Raw genomic sequence first — 25,782 nt, forward strand, 5'->3', positions numbered from 1 at the left:
ACTCAGAGTAAGGAGGTCGGAGAACGAAAATTGTCTCTGCTGGGCTGGAGCAATGAGAATTAGTTTGGCATGGTCTTGCTTCAGTTTGAGAATAACCTGAGGAATGAGCAGGATCAGGAAAAAGGCATACATCAGCACAGATCCCCAGTTTAGCTGTAAGGCATCAGTTAAGGAGCCTAGTCTGAGATTCACACAAGAGCAAAACTGATGGAACCCTTTTGTTGTCTCTTGCTGCAAACAGGCCTATAATTGAGATGCCCCATTCTGTGAAGACAGACCTCAGCACATTGGTCTTCAGAGACCACTCATGATTATGGGATAAATTGCTGCTGAAGTGATTGATCAAGTGATTCTGGATCCACTCTCCCTGAAGTGGAGGACCGGAGAATATGCAGCAATTTAATTGATTCATAGATTCTAAGGCCAGAAGGGATATCTTCCTCTTCTCCCTCACCTTCTCAGTATAGCTCTTAAAAAGCTGTCGTGACCTCCTGGGGATCACCATCAGCACTGAGATCAGCACCACTCCCATAGCAGTGATGGAGTCCTTCACTTACTTCCACCAATACCGTGCCCCTCCCTATAGCGGCCTCCTGAGAACCCCTGTGATGTTCTGCAGAAAGCAAGATCCTAATCCTTAGCTCAGTCCAGAGTAAGGTCACCTATTCTGCTGGCAGCCTCCTCTCCTGAACCTCGATGCTGCAATCAGACATGGGTTGCTCTTACTAAACTGCCTGCACCTGAACAGGTGTTACAGTTGCTGTAGGAGATTCCATTTGCTTACTTCTTTCCCCTTCGTCACCAAATGACTAGTGCCAGATTCTTCCTTTCCTGTACCTGAGAATTTTAAATTGTATCAGGACCTCCTGAGGCACATGGCTTCAGCCTTGAGTATTCAGGCTGTTTGTTAAGGAGAACACCTGGGAAAGGAACATGAATCTGGCCGAACAGCCCATGCTGGATCAGCTGCTCTTTGACATGCTGAAGCAGGCCTCGTGACCTGCTCCTGAAGATGTTGCTGCTGCACGTGCAAGTCTCTGGCCACTTGCGTTCTCTTCTTGAACAACTTGCAGATGGAGCACCTCTTTTTAATGTGCCCCTTCTCAAGGCACAAACACTGAGTGCAGGGGTTTGCTACTGTGGATAGCTACCCCACATGATGGGCAGTGTTTAAATCCCAGTGAGGGTACCACATGGGGCAAATACGATTATTAATAAACTAAACATAGAGGTACTTCTAAGCTAACTATAACAACTATACAGAGGAAAAAACCCACAGACTGCATGGTGAAACAAAGCAGGAGGTAAAAACCACACCGAGTTCTCCAATTCAAGAAGCAGGTGGTGAGAAGGAACTGAGGGGGTTTGGGGCAGTGCTGCTCTTAAACAGCCAGGGGAGGGGCTAAGTGCTTGGAGGGTACAAGCACCACATTTACAGATACTGCTAGGCAAAGTTCTCTGGTTTCCGTGCACTGGGCATACAGACCTGAGTGGAATATACATCTGCAACCACTCACAGAGTAGATAGAGGTTCTCTCTCTTTGTCACAGGGGGAGACAGGGAAAGAACGACTTGTTAAACCATTTCATGGCTCTCTTTTCCCATCCCCCAACCTGCTGCCTGCAGTTCAAAATGTTTCATTGTCTGGCTCTGCCATCTGCTATATAAGTGCTAAGTATCAACAACTTCAGGCCATACTTTACAAACATAATTTTACCAACCATCAGTAGTTCGTACTATATCAGTACCTACTAATACTAGACTAAAATGGCAACTGCTGCGACTATTTTGTTTGTGATCTTCTAAACTGCTCCCACAACCTCAGTTCCCTTTTATTCCTCTTCCTCACAGGTTCCTTATTGTACTAACCAGCCTTTTGGAACTCGTGTCCTCCGTCAACCTGCACAACCCTTTGAAACACTTCAAGTGGCCAGAGAGGTGACAACTTAGTGGCTAAAGGCATCCTCTCGTCAGTTCTAGGGATGCTTTATGCTTCCATACCTTGCACAGTACACAACACACCATTTTAAGATCATCAGAATGGTTTCTCATCAGGGGCATTCATGAAAGAGTACACCATTTCCCCAGCTCTCTTTGTGCTCCATTCTTTTCAGAAAGCAGGGAACTGAAGTATGTAATCCTAGCAACCTTAGTCATAATGGAACAGTCCATTGTTGGGCAATTCCACTGCATACAGAAACTTCTGCTCAAAATTATGGGGCTAGGAATATTCAGCCAATTGATGGCATTTGATTTGGGGTAATTGACTGGTCTGTATTTTTCATTGGTTTTAATTTTTACAAGAATGCCAAGAGCACCTGGAGCTTTGAATGGGAGCATTTACTAAAATACATAAAAACCCAACTAAATAAATGACTGGATGAAGAAATCTGTAGGGGTTATTCTTCTCCCCTCATTGTACACCAACATTCCTTGCACCTGCCATTTTTGTTTTTTTTAAACAGAGTCCTCCACACATATCACACATTGCTTTAGGAAAAAATCACAGACTAAACTGAACAAGATAAGCAAGGCAAGACAGAGAGGAAGCGACTCAGAAGCTCTAAAGGGCTACAGTTACTCTTTCATGAGCTACTCCATCTACCTCCTGCAGAGTAGCAGGGAATGGGAGTGGAGCAGGCAGGCAAAGGAGTACTATGTACAGGTCAGAGAGAAGAGCTGAATGAGGATATAGGGGGGCTGTAAAAGCAGGGGAGCACATTTGAATGGAGGGAGATAGGAAGCTAGATGGGGCCAATATGGCCTGGCTTCCCTAAAAGTAAGTGTCTGTCACTGCAGCATTCTGGAGCTCCCGGTTCCTAACGAGTAGTCCATGGATTACCGGTAGCCCAGAGAGCTGTCTGGTTGCATTGTGCTGGCTCTCATCTGTTTCCAGCTTCTCTTGTATAATGTCGTAAGAACAGCCATACTGGGTCACACCAATGGTCCATCTAACCCAGTATCCTGTCTGACAAAAACAGGAGTACTTGTGGCACCTTAGAGACTAACACATTTATTAGAGCATAAGCTTTCGTGGACTACAGCTCACTTCATCAGATGCATAGAATGGAACATATAGTAAGATTTTTTATATATATATATATATATACATATATATATATACATATATACACACACACACAAAAGGTGGAAGTTGCCATACAAACTGGAAGAGGCTAATTAATTAAGATGAGCCAATATGAGCAGGAGAAAAAAAAACTTTAGTGCTAATCAAGATGGCCCATTTAGACAGTTGACAAGAAGGCGTGAGGATACTTAACATGGGGAAATAGATTCAATATGTGTAATGACCCAGCCACTCCCAGTCACTATTCAAACACAAGTTAATGGTATTTAGTTTGCATATTAATTCAAGCTCAGCAGTTTCTCGTTGGAGACTGTTTTTGAAGCTTTTCTGTTGCAGAATTGCCACCCTTAAGTCTTTTACTGAGTAGCCAGAGAGGTTGAAGTGTTCTCCTACCAGTTTTTGAATGTTATGATTGCTGATGTCAGATTTGTGTCCATTTATTCTTTTGCGTAGAGACTGTCTGGTTTGGCCAATGTACATGGCAGAGGGGCATTGCTGGCACATGATAGCATAGATCACATTGGTAGATGTGCAGGTGAATGAGCCCCTGATGGCGTGGCTAATGTAATTAGGTCCTATGATGGTGTCACTTGAATAAATATGTGGACAGAGTTGGCATCGGGCTTTGTGGCAAGGATAGGTTCCTGGGTTAGTGTTTTTGTGGTGTGGTATGGTGTGTGGTTGCTGGAGAGTATTTGCTTCAGGTTGGGGAGCTGTCTTTAAGCGAGGACTGGTCTGTCTCCCAAGATCTGTGAGAGTGACGGATCATTTTTAAGGATAGGTTGTAGATCTTTGATGGTGTGCTGGAGAGGTTTTAGTTGAGGGCTGAAGGTGACAGCTAGTGGTGTTCTGTTATTTTCTTTGTTGGGCCTGTCCTGTAGTAGCTGACTTCAGGGTACTCTTCTGGCTCTGTCAATCTGTTTTTTCACTTCAGCAGGTGGGTATAGTAGTTTTAAGAATGCTTGATAGAGATCTTGTAGGTGTTTGTCTCTGTCTGAGGGACTGGAGCAAATGCGGTTGTATCTTAGAGTTTGGCTATAGACAATGGATTGTGTGGTGTGTCCTGGATGGAAGCTGGAGGCATGTAGGTAAGTATAGCAGTCAGTAGGTTTCCGGTATAGGGTGGTGTTTATGTGACCATCGCTTATTAGCACAGTAATGCCCAGGAAATGGACCACTTGTGTGGACTGGTCTAGGCTGAGGTTGATGGTGGGATGGAAATTGTTGCAATCATGGTGGAATTCCTCAAGGGCTTCTTTTCCATGATGATGGAGATGTCATCAACGTAGTGCAAGTAGAGCAGGGGTATTAGGGGACGAGAGCTAAGGAAGCCATAAAAATGTTGGCATACTGTGGGGCTATGCGGGTACCCATAGCAGTGCCACTGACTTGAAGGTATATATTGTCCCCAAATGTGAAATAGTTGTGTGTGAGGACAAAGTCACAAAGGTCAGCCACCAGGTTTGCCATGACATTATTGGGGATACTGTTCCTGATAGCTTGTAGTCCATCTGTGTGTGGAATGTTGGTGTGGAGGGCTTCTACATCCATAGTGGCCAGGATGGTGTTTTCAAGAAGATGACCGATGGATTGTAGTTTCCTCAGGAAGTCAGTGGTGTATCGAAGATAGCTGGGAGTGCTGGTAGCGTAGGGCCTGAAGAGAAAGTCCACATAGACAGACAATCCTGCCGTTAGAGTGCCAATGCCTGAGATGATGGGGCTTCCAGGATTTCCAGGTTTATTAATCTTGGGTAGCAAATAGAATACCTCTGGTTGGGGTTCTAGGCATGTGTTTGCACAGATCTGTTCCTGTGCTTTTTCAGGGAGTTTCTTGAGGAGATGGTGTAGTTTCTTTTGGTAATCCTCAGTGGGATCAGAGGGTAATGGCTTGTAGAAAGTGGTGTTGGAGAGCTGCCTAGCAGCCTCTTGTTCATATTCCAACTTATTCATGATGACGACAGCACCTCCTTTGTCAGCCTTTTTGATTATGATGTCAGAGTTGTTCCTGAGGCTGTTGATGGCGTTGTGTTCAGCACGGCTAAGGTTATGGGGCAAGTGATGCTGCTTTTCCACAATTTCAGCCTGTGCACATCGATGGAAGCAATCTATGTAGAAGTCCAGTCTGTTGTTTTGACCTTCAGGAGGAGTCCACACAAGAATCCTTCTTTTTGTAGTGTTGATAGGAAGGATTCTGTGGGTTAGTATGTTGTTCAGCTGTGTGTTGGAAATATTCTTTGAGTCACAGACTTCAAAAGTAGGATTCTAGGTCACCACAGAACTGTATCATGTTCGTGGGCCTGGAGGGAAAAAAGGAGAGGCGCCGAGATAGGACAGACTCTTCTGCCGGGCTAAGATTATAAAAAAGTATAGCTGCTGAGCTTGAATTAATATGCAAACTAGATACCATTAATTGGGGTTTGAATAGAGACTGGGAGTGGCTGGGTCATTACACATATTGAATCTAGCTCCCCATGTTAAGTATCCTCTCACCTTCTTGTCAACTGTCTAAATGGGCCATCTTGATGATCACTACAAGTTTTTTTCTCCTGCTGATATTAGCTCATCTTAATTAGCCTCTTACAGTTTGTATGGCAACTTGCACCTTCTCTGTGTGTGTGTATATCTAGATATATCTTCTTACTATATGTTCCATTCTATGCATCCGATGAAGTGGGCTGTAGTCCATGAAAGCTTATGATCAAATAAATTTGTTAGTCTCTAAGGTGCCACAAGTCCTCCTGTTCTTTTTGCGGATACAGACTAACACGGCAGCTACTCTGAAACCTGTCTTTTGACAGTGGCCAATGCCAGGGTGTTTCAGAAGGAATGAACAGAACATCAATTGATCCATCCCCTGATGTCCACTCCCAGCTTCTGGCAAACAGAGGCTAGGCACACTCAGAGCATGGTGTTGCATATTAGCCCATTCTGGCTAATAGCCACTGATGTTCAGATAGCTAAACACACAATAAATCCTTTCCAGCTATTGCTTTTCCACAGAAACAATTGCTGTAGTTGCCAGAGTGGTTTTATTCACTGGTGAATTGCAGGGAAGGTGTCTATGACGTAGTGTGGACCATATTTTAATTAGACACTACGAAAACGTTTGAAGACCTTTTGATTTAGAAAGCATGAATTTAAACAGTCAAGACAGGAAATGATACGGGGATGACTAAAGTTTACTGAAGTAATATTAAGGAAAGGACAAGTTCTGGGGATGATACAGACAAGGGGGTACAGGACTGGAAAGAGACAGTAAAAGCCTAGCAGTTGGCAGTTCTATATTAATCATCATTAAACCGGAATAGCTCTGCTGGTACTATCACTGGCAACAAGGGTGACAGAGCAGCACTTCAGGGGACACAAACCAACCAAGATAGTTGCTCTGTTTAGTTTTTGACAACATTCAGAGGTAGCTTTGGGTGGTGCATGTGCGCTCCTTTAACAGTGCTATGTGATTAGCATTTAACCCAGGGAAATTTTTAACTTAATGATTGGACATAGTTTGCTGCCCCTGTCCTGCACTCCCCATCAAATTGCAAAAGTCAGCTTGTACAAGATTGGTTATCTCAGAGGCACTTTCAGACAATGAGAAGAATTTATTTATCCTCACTCATATCCCCACTCACAGTTTCTTTGGCTTCAGAAGGGGCAGTAGGTCATTCTCTAAGGGCTGTACAGGAGCTAAATTATCTCAACTAGCAGCTGATAAACCAGCACTGCTGCACAGGTTTTATGTTGGAGAGGGGTAACTTACACAAGATTTTGCCCTGGCTCAAATGGAAATCCTTGCATTTCCAAAATACAACTTTACTTTGGGAAGCAAAAATAACTCAAGCTGTTAAACTCAAAAACAGTTTCAAATCTACCTCCCTGTATTTGGACTGTAGAATGTGAGTGTACAGAGAAACAACTGTATAGCAAAAGGCTCCAAATACAGTTCTGAATGTGCTTCTAAAGAGCTTACGAGTCGAACCATGCGATTAATGTCCATTTGTCATATCAAAGTATGCTCAGTTTACAAGGGGTGTGTGTGTGGAGAGAGACTCCTCCACTGCCCCCAATTGCTTTCAGACCTGCAAGTTAAAACTGGGATCTGAGTCGAGCTAACTTCTTCTCAAGCATCATGGCCTACAAGAGTTCTGCAGGCCAAATCCAGCCTCCAGTGATACCTGTGCAACCCCATTAACTTCACTGATTGGAACTTAGTAAAAACAATTCTGCTGAAAATGCACAAACAGAAAGAGAAGCTGAATCACAGAAGATTAAATTTGGAAGAGACCTCAGAAGGTCATCTAGTCCAACCCCCTGCTCAAAGCAGGACCAACCCCAACTAAATCATCCCAGCCTGGGCTTTGTCAAGCTGGGGTCTTAAAAACCTCTAAGGATGGAGATTCCACCACCTCCCTAGGTGACCCATTTAGAACTCCCCCACTGCAAATTGAGATCATTACTCCTTGTTCTGTCATCTGCCACCTCTGAGAACAGCCGAGCTCCATCCTCTTTGGAACCCCCCTTTCGGGAGCTGAAGGCTGCTATCAAATCCTCCCTCACTCTTCTTTTCTGCAGACTAAATAACCCCAGTTCCTTCAGCCTCTCCTCATCAGTCATGTGCCCCAGCCTCCTAATAATTTTTGTTGCCCTCCGCTGGACTCTCTCCAATTTGTCCACATCTTTTCTGTAGTGGGGAGCCCAAAATGGACACAATACTCCAGATGTGGCCTTACCAGTGCCGAATAGAGGGGAATAAATACTTCCCTCGATCTGCTGGCAATGCTCCTACTAATGCAGCCCAATATGGCGTTAGCCTTCTTGGCAACAAGGGCACACTGTTGACTCATATCCAGGTTCTCATCCAGTGTAATCCCCAGGTCCTTTTCTGCCAAACTGCCACTTAGCTAGTCGGTCCCTAGTCTGTAGCGGTGCATGGGATTCTTCCTTCCTTATTGCAGGACTCTGCACTTGTCCTTGTTGAATCTCATCAGATTTCTTTTGGTTCAATCCTCCAATTTGTCTTGGTCACGCTGGACCCTATCCCTACCCTTTAGTATACCTATTTCTACTCCCAGCTTAGTGTCATTCGCGAACTTGCTGATGGTGCAACCCATCCCATCATCTAGATCATTAATGAAGATGTTGAACAAAGTCGGCCCCAGGACCAACCCCAGGGGCACTCTGCTTGATACCGGCAGCCAACTAGACATCGAGCTGTTGATCACTACCCGTTGAGCCCAATGATCTAGCCAGCTTTCTATCCACCTTATAGTCCATTCATCCAATCCCTACTTCTTTAACTTGGTGGCAAGAATACTGTGGGAGACCGTATCAAAAGCTTTGCTAAAGTCAAGGTGTATCACATCCACCGCTTTCCCCATATCCACAGAGACAGTTATCTCATCATAGAAGGCAATTAGGTTGCTCAGACATGACTTGCCTTTGGTGAATCCGTGCTGACTGTTCCTGATCACTTTCCTCTCCTCCAAGTGCTTCAGAATGGATTCCTTGAGGACCTGGTCCATGATTTTTCCAGGGACTGAGAGGAGGCTGAACAGTCTGTAGTTCCCCAGATTCTCATCCCCACCCCCTTTTTTTTAAATATAAAGATGGGCACTGTATTTGCCTTTTTCCAATCGTCCGGGACCTCCCCCGATCTCTACGAGTTTTCAAAGAGATTGGCCAATGGCTCTTCAATCACATCAGCCAACTCCCTCAGCACCCTCAGATGCATTGCATCCAGCCCCATGAACTTATGCATGTCCAGTTTTTCTAAATCGTCTTTAACCTGTTCTTTCACCCGAGGGCTGCTCACCTCCTCCCCATACTGTGCTGCCCAGTGCAGCAGTCTGGGAGCTGACCTGGTCTGTGAAGACCGAGGCAAAAAAGATTGAGTACTTCAGCTTTTTCCACATCATCTGTCACTAGGTTGCCTCCCCCATTCAAGTAAGGGTCCCACACTTTCCCTGACCACCACCTTGTTGCTAACATACCTGTAGAAACCCTTCTTGTTACCCTTCACATCCCTCGCTAGCTGCAACTCTAATTGTGCTTTGGCCTTCCCGATTACACCCCTGCATGCTGAAGCAATATTTTTATACTCTTCTAGTCAGCTGTCCAAGTTTCCACTTCTTATAAGCTCCCTTTTTGTGTTTAAGCTCACCGAAGATTTCTCTGTTAAGCCAAGTGGGTCTCCTGCCATATTTGCTATTCTTTCTGCACATCAGGATAGTTTGTTCCTGCGCCCTGAATAAGGCTTCTTTAAAATACAGCCAGCTCTTTTGGACTCCTTTCCTCCTCATATTAGGCTCCCAGAGGATCCTGCCCATCAGTTTCTTGAGTGCGTCAGAGTCTGCTTTTCTGAAGTCCAGGGTCTGTATTCTGCTGCTCTCCTTTCTTCCTTTTGTCAGGATCCTGAACTGGACCATCTCAACATCACTGCTGCCCAGGTTACCACCCAGTTCTACTTCCCCTATCAATTCTTCCCATAACTTTGCTGGCTTTGCAGGGCCAGAAGGAGCAGAAAGCAGTAGTGAGAAAAAATAAGATCATAAAGTCAGCAGATCTGACACTGAATGCACAGGATAAAGTTAGAACTGTTAACTAACAGATCATTTTTACAGTCATTTTGGAAAGCAGAACTGCTTTTTAAGATCTTTTAACAATATCGTAAAATTACATACAAGTCTAAGACATTCCAGCACTAACACTTCTCATCCTCTTTCCCTTTCCTCCAGTCAGAGCCTTACATGATTAGCAGGCTGTCATTTTTTGTGTTTTGTTTTTTCTAAGTAAACTGATAGGAGCATGATGCAATATAGCAGTCCCTTTCAGCATCAGCCAACCCACTGGCCTCATATTGCATAAGTGGACCATGTATGTCTAGGAGGTCAGTAGTCTTATCAAACATAACTTTAAAGAGATGGCTGCTATGTAAAAATACACAGCTGTAAATGTTTTTAATACAATTATCTGGATTTTTTTTTTTTAAACCACATTCACAGAAGTTAATTCATCCCCACCCCTCTGGGCTCTCCTGCACTTTGAGAACTCTTGTTCTGAAAGCAGTATAGCGCCCAAGCATTACTAGTTTCCCCAGCACAGTATGGACTACTCTGAAGCTATAGCTTTAAGGGTATTAAGACTATTTTCATGAAGTCAAGTGATCTATAGCTATCATTTGAAAGCCACTTAGTAACAATAGGAGTTTTAGCCCTTGTCTACACACACAAGTTTACCACTTTAACTACAATGATATGGTTAAAATGGCACAACTCCCCTACAGAGGATGCAGTAATACCAGTATAGGAGTGCTTCTATTGGTATAGCTTACTGCTGTACAGGAGATGGAATAAGCTATACTGGTATGAGGGTTGTACTGGTATAATTAGTCCAGTGGAAGAACAAACTACACACCTAAACAAAATTGTTCCACCCGTACAAAAATCTGAGTGTAGAGTATACTTAAGGCTACTTGGCCCTGGAATTTGTGGGGGTTTGTTTTTTAAAAAGAATGCTTGGGGCCCATGGAAGCTGCACTAAGTTTTCTAGTTTAAAGAGACATACACCTTCATCTGTGATTCTTCCCCAAAGAGGCCGCACTTGCTCCCGGATCAGAGCATGCTCTTGCCAATGGTGGTGTACCACTGGTGTGCACAGGTATTGCCAGGCACTAGGAAAAGTTAATGAGTTTTGCCATGATTTCATGCATCTACTATTTACTCTACCAATTAACAAGACACTAATGAAGCACCAGAAGCTTTCCTCACCCTGCCAATGGGGACCAATCATTCCCACAGTGGAGTCCTGTGACCAGACGAACTAATTCAGATGTCGCTGCATGGATACAGCAGAAAAAGTAGTCTTGTATTTACCTACCTGTCCTGGTAAAAAGGTAAAATTATTTACGGTTGATGGAGCACGAGGAGGATCTTTGGCCACTGTTGGTGCTTTTAAAAACAGAAGATTCATCAACCCCAAATTAAATACATTTATAAAAAATGGAAGGGAAAGAACAGAGCACCAACAGGAGATGGGTCATGGGGGGGGGGGGGCGTGAAGAAATGGTCCTCCCAGTGGTTTCACTTGATTTGGGATAGTTATATTGCCTTCTTGAATCTCCTCCCAACCCTCACACCATATACACGTAAGGAAAAGCTTTATATTCATGCTACAGAGAAGAATATGGTAATCACTAGATGGTACTAGGATTTCAAGAAAATTAAATATTTTCACTGCAACTTCCTACCCGCCTGCCTTTCATCCAATGCAGAACAAGAGTAATGAGGTCTAAAGGAACAAGAATCTAGTATGGGTTACAGCAGTGGCTCTCAACCTGAGGCCCAGTCAGCACAGAGCTGTGGCCCATGTGACATCCTCAGGGCCATATAGGTAGTATATATATTGTGTGGATCAGGCCACATAACACATAAGAGAGCTGCATACGCGGCCCACAATAGTTGAAAAATAGGCTGAGAACCACTGGGTTAGAGAGTGTCAAAGGCGAGGGAGTAGGCAGACAGAGGAGTAGATAGCTAATGAAGCTCTTAGGATACTTTGCTAGTCTCTCATCCACAATGAAGGCATGGAAGTACACTGCAGTAAGGATCAGTTTTTTACATGGCATATCCCTCCTTCAGGTCCCAAAAAATTATCTAAAAACGCAGTGCAAGAGTTTCTCCTTAAGGACAGCTTGCAATGGCACAGCACAGATACTCAAAACGGGCTGACACAGACTAGAAAAAGTTCTACTTTCTGCAAGAAACATTTAATTGAACACAATGAATTACAGGAGGACAGTTTTACAGAATAATTACCATAACAGACTGTTTAAAAATGAAAATAATTCTAACTGGCAGCTGTACCATTGCCAAAACAATGCCTAGTACAGCAGCAGTAAAATACAAATCCAGCTTTCTTGTAGTCCTCCAAATGAGCAACAATCCCACGGAATTTTTTTTTTTTTTTTAAAGGAAAGGGTTAATATAGCATCAGTCACTTTGACATGGGAGATTTCTCAACCAACCCAGTGGCTTGAGTAGAACTACACCCAAAGGAGGTCATTACTTTCCAGGAAATGCCCCTGGGTCCTCACTGTTATTGCTAAACATTCCTATATGACAGAGGCTCTGGGGAGCTACTTCTGTCCCAAATTTTGGGATACCAGCAACTCATACAACTGGTTAGAGGTGCAATATTTGAATCCATCTTTTATATATTCTCAGTGGACACTTCCAGGCATGAATTATGCATGGATACCCGAAGACAAAAGGAATTTGCAATCAAGTGGATATTTTCTTCAATCTCCTCATTCCACCCCTCCTGGAGGATTAATTTTCATCCATCACTAGTTTCCCCCACTATTTGCACAATAAGAGACTGAGGAATAATTCAAGGTACCCATGGTGAAGCCAAAAAACTTATGAACACATTAAGGCAGGTTTCACATCATTTCACTGTTCGACAAAGAATGCTGGTCACTCCACTGCACATGCAAGTAAGAAAGAGTCAATGCTCAATAAAAAGCATTAGATTCATTTTTAGATATTATAGAAAAGTCAAAAACTTTTGCCTTTCTTGTTTTAAAAGAGGTCAGAACATTACTGCTTTCACGTGCAGATATATAGACAAATCTATGGGAATGGACTCCCTTCACTCCACACATACTAAAACAGAGATTGGAGTGCTTGGCACCAGAAAAGAGGAGGAAATTTTCCTCATTGTTGGCCAGAAATGAGTCATACTGAACCTTCTATTTTTAGCTGCAAAGGTGTCTCCAACCAGACTTAACACCAAAAGTTGAATACTCATACTACACAATGATATACTTAGCTCTGAAACGCCTAATGAGCTATGTCTGGAGACACACAGGCTTCACTGCCAAGTATTGGCAACTAAAGCATTCAAAGTGGTGTTGGAACTAGTTATAGAACCAGGTTGTCACGGACACAAAATTGATTCACAGAGTGTAACTTTCCGAGCTCATCACAGCCTGAAGTGGAAGAGGCACCAACTTCTCATCTCTTAGGACTACTCATCAAATCCTATCTGATCTTGAGAGAAAAATGAAATTCAGTGACCTGAATTCACATACAGAATGACAATCTATAACATACAGTCTGGTACAAACAGGTAGCCTACAGCAAAGTGGCCAAGGAGTGAAAAAGCATCTCTTGTCCTCCTTGTGTGTCAGATGAGAGAAAAAAATGGTTTCTCTAGGTCACTGTTAAAAGGTACTAAGATAGAAAAGTCTGAAAAATTTGACCCCATTGTATCATTGACCCATGAATAAGAGAGGGAATCTGGTTTCAAGTTTTAGCTCTCCCCCCACTTTTGCATTCCTTTATTCCCCTTCACACTTTTGTATTCCCCTGACCCTTTAGAAAAAGGAGGGGGAAGTATAGTTTAGTTAAGTTCATCTTCAAGAATACCCAGCAATTAATGAGCAATCAGCTTCTCAACTTTTTCCTGAAGTGGACATCGAACATGCTCAAAAAGGTACAGTTGGATGGTTGGTGCAATTTAGTCTGCAGACACTCTTGGCTTTGTAAATAGTTGTGCTGACCCTGCTGATAGGGTTTAGACTAGGAATTCTTAGATGGAACTCCCTGGAAGAAAGAAGCAGAGAGAAACACTTGGTAAATCATCAGGGACTTTTATGTTTTTGTAGCAAGTGGTCTCTTTAAGAATCAGGGTGAGGTCTCATCTAGATCTTCAACACAACTGCCTCTTTGGCCTCAGCTTTTCACCATGGTAGTCTGTTATCTTATCTGGCTGGCTGCTGTTGCTGGACTGTTTCACCAGAAAGGACCGAAAGGTACGGAGTGCTCAAATAAGGCTACAGTTAATCCAAGTGGCAACACAAGGAAGAGGAGGGAGCCCAAATATAAGTCAGCATCTTCCATAGGCCACACAAATCCCATCATAATGATTAGCCTCCCAGTATGGAAAAAACAAAGGTCACTCCTGATCCTACACGGGACTGAAATGCAGCTGTCACTGCCTCCAAGGGGAGTAGTTTCTTTTTTCTCTTGTTCATTTTAAGGTTCGTCTTCCTCTACGTTTTTATTTCTTGCCTAAGAAGCTCACAAGTCTACAGTCTAAGTAACAAAGCCGCGAGGATACTGGCTATCTCATTTCAGTGACAGATTACTGGTTGTTTTTCCTGGAATATAACTTAAAATGATCAAACATTAAATAGTCGTTGAGTGCTGTTTTTGTCTCAGTGCATAAATTTAACTGATGGTACATATGGCTCCTGGCTAGGGTTGTAACTAAGCAATACATCAAGAGAACACAAATAATGTTAGCTTTCCTTCCATAACATGGCTTACTGTGTTTGCGTACTGCAGTACATATCACACACTAAATGAAGATCCATGAAGTATCTTGGGTTGGCACTACATGAAGAGTTGAAGATAAAACCACTGCTTGATATTTTTTAAATTAATATTAGTTAAAATAGCTGAGTATGGAATAAATAGTCTTCCTTCAAAATGCACCCACGTATCTTGGTTGTGTACTAAACATGTGATAAGTACCAAGTGACAATCCGGGAGAACAAAATCCTCTATTTGATCCAAAGAATAGGTACAGAATAGTCAGTAACAATGCAAGCTCACTCCATATATAATGTCTCCACCAAAGTATCTCACTCCTGGCCTAGAGGGACCACCTAGCTTCTCCGCTAAGAATGTCCAAAGGGGGTTAATCTCAATTTTAATCTCAGTTATGACAGAGACTCCTGTCAATTTAGAATTAAGCCCCCCAAATTACTTTCACATTAACATCAATCCCCCCCCACCCCAACTTTCAGGTCACTGTCACCATCTGTGTAGAACTGAGCCTGTGAGATAAGGTTTAAAAACGAAACAGCTCAAAGATCCAAAGAAGCTACTATCCCCTTTAATGTGCATACTGGAGAAGGATGTTAGTGCCAATTTTAAGATTCCTTTTGGATACATTTTCTTCCTCACTACAGTGCTATTCAATTCAAACTGAAAGGTGAGAAAGGAGGTAATAGTTCAGAGTTACCATTACCTGGACTATACATTCTCCATTTCCTGGTCATGGTCTTGTTCCTCCTCTTCCTCCTCCCCTTCTTCATCACCCGCTTCCTTCTCTGAAGGAGCTTCCCCATCCCTTGCTATTTCCTCCACATGGGCGAGCATGTCAGCCATCAGTGCTTCCTCCAGCCTCTTCCGCACCTGCTGTACAAGCTCCTCCTGCTTCCTGCCAGGAAAGAACAAATACTTGTATTACTTTTCACAGCTGCGAAGTTCAAGGGAAGGAGTGCAAATCCCTCAGCTGTGAGGCTGGACAAGGTGATGTGGGATGCTACAAAAAAAAAAAAAAAAAAAAAAGAGTATTTTAAAATATCACATCATGTTTACATATATTATAGGTGAAGCTGGTAGCAACACCAAGTCTGTCTGTCTAACCCTTCCCATAATATGACCCTGTTTTCAGTTGGCAAACATTTGGGCTGAAATTTGGCATACCAAGTGTTTGCCTGAGCATAATCCATATGCACAAGAGGTTCAAATTAAGGTTTCAAAGGTAACTTTAATTCTGGCATTTGCTAATTTTTGTGTGCTTGATTTTGCAACCCGAACAATGTACTTGTAACAGGTTTCTGTGGTTTTTTTTTTATTTATGTGTACACACACACACGAAAGACAAATATTCTCTTGTAAATCTGCAGCAGAAATGCACACTAGGTAGCATAATCACTTGGCAGTTGAACTTCTCAAGTTAGAGGTTGGAATACAATTAGGACACTAAACAGGTTGAAGGCAGAAATCGGACCAGCCTTAAGATGTTTTCTGGAAAACATCACCCAATTTAGTTCATTGCAGATAAACAGTGGGTCAGTAAACTTTTTATTTGTGTGGTGCATCAGCAGTTAGCTATTCCCAACCTCGTGCCAATGGAAGATGCAAGTGCATAAAATGTGAACTGGATGTGCCACGTTAATTACTTCCCTGCATGTATGAGATGAAGAGAAGCACAGAAGTTTACCAGACAGAAAAGGATGTTAAGGCCTTCTGAGGATAAATGAGAGATAGGGGAAGAAGCAGTAATAACGGACAGTGACTTTTGAAAGAAGAGGACTGGACTGATTATATTCCAAGTGTATTATCACAATTTATGTTCTGTAACTGCCTTACTTTGCAAAAATACAACAGCTGAGGTATTTGGTATCTTCATTTTACAACACAGCAAACAACGAAGTAGACACCCAAAGGGTTTCAACTCTTTGGCTCATCAGACCTAAGGCAACATACGCTTGACACACATACCCTTCCCTGTACACAAAAGCCTTAATCCAGAGCCATTCTTCAGAAAGGATATGGATTTATTATCCACAAATATCAGAGAGGCAGCAGGACAATGCCAGAGCTCAGCATAATGAATCTGAGGTATCCTTGCAAATGGAAATCAGACCCAGAATCCAATGTTTCCTTGACTTTTCAGCACACAATAGGCTTGTACAAGTTAGACTTTCCTCTACTGGGCAAGAGGAGAGCAGCCAGCCAGCCTAGGGACAGTTTATTTTAAAAGTGTCTTAGATAAGGACAATTTAATCCTCCAACTTGTTGAATAAAAAGGTGCTTGTCTCACTGTTTTTGTAGCCATACATATAATGGACATTAGTACAAACCAAAGTGTATGGAGTGAACAGCTGAAGATGGCCAGAAGAGGAATTTAACAGCAGGGCATAGAGAGGAAAAAAGCAATTTCTTCTGCTTTTCAGTGCAACTTACAAGGAAACAAGAGGCCAGTCAGACATACTGGTCAGTCACTGCAGCCAGCATTTAAGTACAGGTCAGAAGCTTGAGATGTAGAGAAGAATTACATTTCACTCACTTAAATCACATCTGTCACTCTCCAGGCTGCCAAACAAAGGATGACTATTTATCTTACAAAGATCTTGTAGGATCTCTCACTCCTGGTTTTTAGTCCCTTAGGCCTGAACCTGGCAGAACTTCCCTATTAAAGATTTTTGACTCTAAGTCATCAGAATAGTACAAACCATTCACAGAATCATAGAATATCAGGGTTGGAAGGGACCTCAGGAGGTCATGTAATCAAACCCCCTGCTCAAAGCAGGACCGATCCCCAACTAAATCATCCCAGCCAGGGCTTTGTCAAGCCTGACCTTAAAAACCTCAAAGGAAGGAGATTCCACCACCTCCCTAGGTAACCCATTCCAGTGCTTCACCACCCTCCTAGTGAAAAAGTTTTTCCTAATATCCAACCTAAACCTCCCCCTCTGCAACTTGAGACCTTTACTCCTTGCTCTGTCATCTGCTACCACTGAGAACAGTCTAGATCCATCCTCTTTGGAACCCCCTTTCAGGTTACTGAAAGCAGCTAACAAATCCCCCCTCATTCTTCTCTTCTGCAGACTAAATAATCCCAGTTCCCTCAGCTTCTCCTCATAAGTCATGTGCTCCAGCCCTCTAATAATTTTTGTTGCCTTCCACTGGACTCTTTCCAATTTTTCCACAGTGTTCTTGTAGTGTAGGGCTCAAAACTGGACACATGACTCCAGATGAGGCCTCAACAATGCTGAATAGAAGGGAACGATCACGTCCCTCGATCTGCTGGCAATGCTCCTACTTATACAGCGCAAAATGCCGTTAGCCTTCTTGGCAACAAGGGCACACTGTTGACTCATATCCAGCTTCTCGTCCACTGTAACCCCTAGGTCCTTTTCTGCAGAACTCCTGCCGAGCCATTTGGTCCCTAGTCTGTAGCAGTGCATGGGATTCTTCCGTCCTAAGTGCAGGACTCTGCACTTCTTTGTTGAACCTCATCAGATTTCTTTTGGCCCAATCCTCTAATTTGTCTAGGTCCCTCTGTATCCTATCCCTACCTTGCAGCGTATCTACCTCTCCTCCCAGTTTACTGTAATCTGCAAACTTGCTGAGGGTGCAATCCACGCCATCCTCCAGATCATTAATGAAGATATTGAACAAAACCAGCCCCAGGACCGACCCCTAGGACACTCCGCTTGATACCGGCTGCCAACTAGACATGGAGCCATTGATCACTACCCATTGAGCCCAACAATCTAGCCAGCTTTCTATCTACCTTATAGTCCATTCATCCAGCCCATACTACTTTAACTTGCGGGCAAGAATACTATGGGAGACGTATCAAAAGCTTTGCTACAGTCAAGGAATAACACATCCACTGCTTTCCCCTCATCCACAGAGCCAGTTACCTTATCGTAGAAGGCAATTAGGTTAGTCAGGCATGACTTGCCCTTGGTGAATCCATGCTCACTGTTCCTGATCACTTTCCTCTCCTTTAAGTGCTTCAGAATTGATTCCTTGTGGACCTGCTCCTTGATTTTTCCAGGGACTGAGGTGAGGCTGACTGGCCTGTAGTTCCCGGAAATCAGCATCACTACTAGCCCCTACTAGTCAGCATGCTCCAGCCCTTCAGAGTACAAATGCTGCCCTCAGAATGTTGCAGTCAGCTCATTGGAATGAACAAGAAAACACCAGTTCAAAAATGCACTCCAGAGGAAGGCACCTCAAAAGAAAATTAACCTTCAAATTCTGAGGAGATAGGCAGATGAATGAGAATCCTATATCATCAATGAAGCAGAATTAATTTTCTCTTTTCTGCAGATACCATTCTATGAGAGCAAGAAGCTTGAGACATGTCCCCAAAAGAAAAAAAGGATTGCAAAGTTGCAACAAGTAGAAATAGCAAAGCCAATGTCAACAATATAGAAAGGAGAGGTTAACTTATCTTGTACAGTAACTGGAGAATTTGGAGATGTTTTGTTCCTATGGGTGCTCCGCATCAGGATGTGTATGAGCCTGTGAGCTCCGGATTGGAGATTCCGTCAGCAGTATTTGCAGGTCCATGGTTACACCCTACACATCCTTGTGCTCCAGCAGAAGGGTACATAGGGAAGGTCAGACCTGTTGCTGCTCTAGTTCCTTCTCAACCATGAAGTCGAGAGAGAATGACTCTGGAGTAGAGGGGAAGGATGGCAGACAGCAGGGCATCCATCGGGACAAAACTCCTCAAAAACTCCAGTTACTGTACAAGATGAGTAACCTCTCATTTGAGTTATTGTCCCTGTGGATGTTCCATGTCAGGAAGTTCCCAAGCAGTACCCCAATGAATGAGAATGATGCTAAGGAGAATAATTCAATAGGGACCACGGAAGAGCATTACTAAAGGCTACTTTGGCCCTAGAAGCATGCACAAGAGCATAGTGCTGGGAAAAAGTGTGTACCAAAGACCAGGTGGCAGCTCTGCAAATGTACAAGATGGGACCTCTCTCTATCCAAGCTAGGTACTCTCTCCCTGATATGCTAGAGTAATACGTTGCTGTTCTATTGTCCAGCCAAAGAGAAGCAAGTTTCCTTCCTCAGTGGTTGGAGAAATTATCCCTTGCTGATAGAATTTTCTCTTGGTGCCATACAGAGAAGGCTTTTTATCTAAGTGGAAAAGAGATCCAGCTTCAGTGTTCCACTGGAGGAAAATACCAGGAATCAAATCAGCCTGCAATTGTGTTCTCCTTCCTTATCAAGTACGTAACTAGGAACATCTTGTGGAATACAACCTGCTCTCTCACATGAAGAACTTACTGACCAAGGAGGCATGACCCAGAACTTCCCTGCTGGTGGATGTAAAACATGGTAGCCTGATTGCACCAGAATCACTTTTTATTTATAACTCAAATCTCCGATGGTCCTTAGTGCTAGAAGACCACCCTCAACTCCCTCTAGAAGAGGCATAATGGCCCCCTGAGTGTTCCCCAAGATATAGGATAGGGCTGAGGCCAGCTACCTTTTTGACTATCAACATCTAGAATATATCCTTCTCTCTCTTTTGTCCACTAGAACAGGCTCGATGACCCTCTGCCAGGAGGAATTGGCTTTCCTACAGCAGCTCTTCCAGATATTGAACAGCCTGAGACAATTTTTGTAATGGGCAATGGAGTGTTTTCTGAAAGCCTGATCTCATGGTCCCAAGCAACAATGTTCAGGATCTATACACCTAATGTGACTAATGACCTTAGATGGTAAAATAGCTCCCATTCTGCCTCTGGCAGGAAATTCCTGGCAGTCTACTGGCAATAGCAGACTTGCTAAACACTCTGGAACCTTGCAAAAATCCTTCCGTTTTTAGAGCACGCTAAAAGGGGACTGAAGACCCTTCAACTTCTGATACTGAGGCAGAGGGCTATTCCATTAAACTTTCATGAAAGATGGTTTTTGAGGTAGACCCTTTCCATTCTTTCCTATAAAGGATCTGAGGTGTGAGACAGGCCCAAGAAAATATCAAGTGGTCCTTGTCCTCTTTGTCCTCTTTGCCCTCTGCAAAGTAGCCTCCATCTGCTCACCAAACAAGTCAGTCTCTTGTGTTGGTCAGGTTTTCAAACTTTCAAAGGACCTTCTACAGAAACCAGTTGTCCACAACCAAGCAAGCATACAGTCATCCTATAATGTGAGGCAGCAGCCCACTCCAAAAGACCCTTCCGCAAAGTCACTCAAACATAATGTCAGGTCCGCTCTAAACCCTTAGAAAAGACAGTTATTTCGAAGAACACCAGTTATGGAAAAAGGTGTGTTGCTCATGTCTATTCCACAGTAGGTGTGCATGCTTGCCACGTGCACCGGTGCCGGAAGTCTTTCCCCTAGCAGTACCCGTAGGGGGAGCACTACTGTGCCCCCTGGAGTGGGACCTCCATGGTGCAGGTATAAGGGGAGCTGTGCACTCCCCCCACCCTCGGTTCCTTCTTGCCAGACAACTCTGACAGAGGGGAAGGAGGGTGGGATGTGGAACAGACATGAGCAACACATCTCAAAGAACACCAGTTTCGGAAAAAAGTAACTAACTGTCTTTTCTTCTTTGAGTGATTGCTCATGTGTATTCCACAGTAGGTGATTCCAAGCTGTATCTGTTGGAGGTGGGTAGGAGTTCCCAGATTCCTGGGACGGAGTACAGCCCTACCGAATCCGGCGTTGTCCCTGGTTTGGGAGACAATCGCATAGTGTGAGGTGAATGTGTGAACAGAGGACCAGGCAGCAGCCCTACAGATGTCCTGAATTGGGACGTGGGCCACGAAGGCAGCTGACGAGGCCTGTGCCTGTGTTGACTGTGCCTTCACGATTGGTGGAGGGGGAACTCCTGCCAGATTGTAACAGGTGCAGATGCATGAGGTGATCCAGCGAGAGGGGCGGTGGGTGGAGAACGACTGCCCCTTCATGAGCTCAGCCGAAGCAATAAACAGATGTGAAGACTTCCTGAATGGCTTAGTCCATTCCGGGTAGAAAGTCAGCGCCCTACGCACATCGAGCATGTGGGGGAGGCATTCCTCATTGGATGTGTGAGGCTTGGGGCAGAGGACAGGCAGGAAGATGTCCTGGCCCATGTGAAAGGCAGAGACCATCTTAGGGCGGAGGAACGTGGGGTGTGGGAGGAGCTGGACCTTATCCTTGTGAAAAACTGTGTACGGGGGTCCAGAGGTCAGAGCCCTGAGCTCCAATACCTGCCTGGCTGACACGATGGCAACCAGGAAGGCCACTTTCCATGACAGATGAGACCAGGAGCACATGGCCAGAGGTTCGAAAGGGGGTCCCGTGAGACGGGACAACACCAAGTTCAGATCCCACTGTGGGACAGGGGGCCTAGCATATGGGAAAAGACGGTCCAATCCCTTGAGGAACTGTCCAGTCAAAGGATGGGAGAACACCATACGACCCTGCACCGGCAGATGGAAGGCAGATATGGCCACCAGGTGCACCCTGACCGAGGAGTTCCAGGCCCTGGGTCCTAAGGTGGAGGAGGTAAACCAGGATAAGCTGAATCAGGGCAGCCATCGGGGAAACACCCTGCTCAACAGCCCACCTGAAGAACCTGGACCACTTTGTCAAATAGGCTCGGTGTCTGGATGGCTGCCGACTTTCCAGGAGGATGTGTTGGACCCCTTCCGAACACGCCTGCTCCTCCCCACCTAGCCACTGAGCAGCCACGCCGTGAGGTGGGGAACCTCTAAACTGGGGTGGAAGAGACTGCCTCAGTTCTGGGAGAGCAAGTCTGGGCAGAGAGGCAACAGCTGTGGTGGGGCCACCACTAGGCTCATGAGGGGGACGTCCCGTACCTTGTCTAACTTCATCTTCTCTAGGACCTTGCTGATGACGGGGAACAGGGGGGAAGGCATAGAGAAGCTGAACTGACCACGGCAGGAGGAAGGCATCTTGATAGCACCCCATCCCATCCCAACGCTCCCTCCCCCCAGCAGAACCAGGGGCAATGCCTGTTCTGCCTCGTCGCAAACAGGTCCACCTGGGAAATTCCCCACGCTCGGAAGGTCTGGTGAGCCACCTCCGAGTGGAGAGATCATCGTGCTGGGAGGAGAAATCCCTGCTCAAACGATTGGCCCGCGTGTTGCGGGCTCCCAGCAGGTGGAAGACCCTCAGGGAGATGTCATGGGCTATACAGAAGTCCCACAGCCTGAGGGCTTCTTGGCAGAGGGCCAAGGACCGGGTCCCGCCTTGCCTGTTGATGTAAAACATCGAGGCTGTGTTGTCCGTGAGGACCCTGATTATCTTGCCCTGTAAGTGCGAGAGGAAAGCCACACACGCCAGGCCTACTGCCCTAAGCTCCCCGACGTTTATGTGGAGGGACAACTCCGGGGTCGACCACAACACTTGGGTCTGAACTGTCCCCATATGGGCCCCCCAACCCAGGTCCAACATGTCAGACACTAGCTCCAGTGACGGGGCTGAGTCCCGGAAGGGGACCCCTTGGAGCATGTTGCTTGGGGAGGACCACCACCATAGGGAGGCGATCACCGGGTCGGGCATGGTGAGGACACTGTCCATACTGTCCTGGGCCTGGGAGAACTGTGAGGCCAACCAAAGTTGGAGGGGCCTCATTCGGAGTCTGGCGTGGCATACTATGTACGTGCACACCGACATGTGACCCAGGAACTGTAGGCACGCCCTGGCTGTTGTCACGGGGAATTTCAAGACCAAGGCAATTAGCCCTTTCAGGGTCTCGAACCTGCCCGGCGGGAGGGAGGCCGTGGCCATCGAGGCGTCCAGGAGTGCCCCGATGAACTCTATGGACTGGACTGGAACTAATGTTGACTTGGTCTTGTTTACCAACAGACCCAGGTTGGCACAAGTGGACAAAAGGAGAGCCATGTGGTCCTGCACCTGCAACAAGGAGCTGCCCTTGACCAGCCAGTCGACCAGGTAGGGGAAGATCTGGACCCACCCCACCCCGGCGCCTGAGGTACGCCGCCACCACTGACATACACTTCGTGAACATCTTGGGGGCAGTGAACAGGCCAAATGGGAGGACCATGAACTGATAGTGGTTCTGCCCCACTAGGAACCAGAGGAAGCACCTGTGTCCGTTGAACATATGAATACGGAAATACACGTCCTGCAGGTCCAGGGCCGCGTACCAATCCCCATCCCCGGGGTCCAGGAAGGGTATGATAGAGGCCAGGGAGACCATGTGGAACTTGAGCTTGACCATGAACTGGTTCAGGTCCCGCAGATCCAGGATAGGCCTGAGACCCCCTTTCGCCTTGGGGATACGGAAATAATGAGAGTAAAACCCCTTGCCCTTGAACTCCCTGGGTACCATTTCCACAGCTCCCAGACTGAGGAGCCAGCCCACTTCCTGCTCTAACAGGTCCACTTGTGATGGGTCCCCCAGACCAGCGAGGGATGAGGGGGTGGTTGGGCAGGGGTGAGACAAACTGCAGCATGTAGCCCCGAGAGATGGTGTTGAGGACCCGTTGGTCCGAGGTTAGTCGCGACCATTCCAAGAGGAAAGCACACAAGCGATTGCGGAAGGGAAGCTTTATTGAAGGGGGAGTCTCCTCGGGAGTTGCCCGGGTACCCCCTGGTGCCCCATCAAAAACGCCTTTTTCCCACCTGCGTGCCCTTAAAGGGCCCAGGTTGCAGGGAAGGACGTGACCGCTGTTGAGCGCACCCCTTCCGGTCCTTAGACCCGTTATACGCGGGCTCATATCTAGGCTCAGAAGCCTGGGCAGGGGCCTGCTGCGGCTTGAACTTGGCCGGAAGTATATAAAGGCCCAGGGTCTGCAAGGTCGTGTGGGAATCCTTCATGCCATGCAGCCTGGCGTCTGTTTGCTCTGCGAACAGGGCCTTGCCATCAAACGGGAGATCCTGCAAAATTGACTGGTACTCCGTGGATAGCCCGGACAGCAGGAGCCATGATGCCCTCCGCATGGATACTGCCGAGGCCATGGATCGAGTAGCCATGTCCGCCACATCCAAAGCCTCCTGGAGGGCAGCTTTGGCAGCAGCTGCACCCTCCTCCAGCCACGACTTGAATTCTTTCTTGTCTTGCTCCGGGAGGGAGACCTCGAATTTTGGCAGAGAGCCCCACAAGTTAAATTCGTATCTGCTCAGGAGAGCTTGGTCGTTAGCCACCCGCAGCTAGAAGCTTGAAGATGAATACAGCTTCCTACTGAAAGAGTCCAGTCTCCTTGAATCTTTCTTTTTGGGTGTGGGAGCTGGTTGACCCTGTCTCTCTCTGTGGTTGACAGATTCGACCACCAAGGAGTTGGGCACTGAATGGGTATAAAGGTATTCATGCCCTTTGGCGGGTACAAAATATTTGCGCTCTGCCTTCTTTGAAATGGGGGCCAGGGAAGCTGGTGTTTGCCACAAGGCATTCAAAATGTTTGCCACCCCCTTGCGGAGGGGCAAAGCCACCCTGCCCAGCACCAGGGAGGACAGGACATTAAAAAGGGAGTCCAAGGGCCCCTCCATCGCCTCTGCTTGGAGGTTAAGGCTCGATGCTACCCTTTTCAGGAGCTCCTGGTGTGCTCTGAAGTCCTCCTGCAGGTCAGAGGGGCCGCAACTCTGTCACCCGGAGCGGGGGAGGAGGCCGGCACGGAGCTCTGCGTGTCTGCCAGCACTGGTGAGTCCAACCCTTGGTCGGACTCCAGGCGAGGCGCTGGGGACATATGTCCCACCGATTTAGCTCCCGGAGGCCTAGAGAGCGAGGCCAATGGTACCTCTGAAGCTCCAGTTATTGAGCGAGCCCCCACCTGGGGCTGCATCGGAGGCCACGGTGCCCACTGCCCTTGCTGCAGCACTGGTGGCACCAGAGGGGTTGGCTTAACTAGGCTGACCCAAGGAGGGGGGTGGCTGCAAGCAGAGGTTGGGCTGAGAAGTGACCTGGCGCTACTGCGGGAGGAACAGCGGTGCCTGGAGTGACGGCATCCACAGGACTACAACCCCGAAGCAGAGGGTCAGTATTGCTCATAGCTGCTGTTCCACTATCTGCTCCAATGCGTGGACCTTCGATGGCGCGGGGCCAGCGATCTACACCTCGAGCTGCGGGGGGCGAGAGCAGGAGTCTGACTGGGAGCGACTGGGACTGTGACTGAGCGATCTACACCTCGAGCTGCGGGGGGCGAGAGCAGGACTGACTGGGACTGACTGGGACTGTGACTGAGCGATCTACACCTCGAGCTGCGGGGGGCGAGAGCAGGAGTCTGACGGGGAGCGGCGACGGCACCCATGCCATGACCGACTGCGGTAGCCCCGACGACTCAGTGACCATCCGCACCGCCTATCTCTGTGACATCTGTAATCTCTCCACAGCGTGGAGCGGTGCTGGGAGCCCCGTTCGGACGGCACCCAACCAGACAGTCTAGTGGGCGTCGACGG

The 25,782-nt window shown here is 46.2% G+C and overlaps 1 protein-coding gene and 1 long non-coding RNA gene across 8 annotated transcripts in view; one reads left to right on the forward strand and one right to left on the reverse strand.

Moving 5' to 3' along the window:
• The window catches only part of LOC140903342 (uncharacterized), a 41,953-nt gene extending 18,492 nt beyond the window's left edge, over positions 1-23,461 (forward strand). Inside the window, exon 4 of one of the 2 annotated variants that reach the window (XR_012156227.1) lies at positions 23,233-23,461. This is a non-coding gene — a long non-coding RNA (uncharacterized lncRNA). Of the gene's footprint in view, positions 1-1,851; positions 2,820-23,232 lie in introns of those variants that run through there. The other variant, XR_012156226.1, reaches the window with a different exon arrangement.
• MBD3 (methyl-CpG binding domain protein 3) overlaps positions 1-25,782 on the reverse strand; it is an 86,733-nt gene that overhangs the window by 38,707 nt on the left and 22,244 nt on the right. For 5 of the 6 annotated variants that reach the window (XM_073324503.1, XM_073324502.1, XM_073324504.1 and 2 more), the window contains exons 6-7: positions 15,122-15,313; positions 13,555-13,689 (exon numbers count right to left, since the gene is read on the reverse strand). In XM_073324503.1, coding sequence (XP_073180604.1) covers positions 15,127-15,313 — 187 coding nt within the window. In that variant the 3' untranslated portion in view covers positions 13,555-13,689; positions 15,122-15,126. Of the gene's footprint in view, positions 1-13,554; positions 13,690-15,121; positions 15,314-25,782 lie in introns of those variants that run through there. The other variant, XM_073324500.1, reaches the window with a different exon arrangement.

The sequence above is a fragment of the Lepidochelys kempii genome, chromosome 25 (assembly GCF_965140265.1).
Source record: "Lepidochelys kempii isolate rLepKem1 chromosome 25, rLepKem1.hap2, whole genome shotgun sequence".
Taxonomy (NCBI): domain Eukaryota; kingdom Metazoa; phylum Chordata; order Testudines; family Cheloniidae; genus Lepidochelys; species Lepidochelys kempii.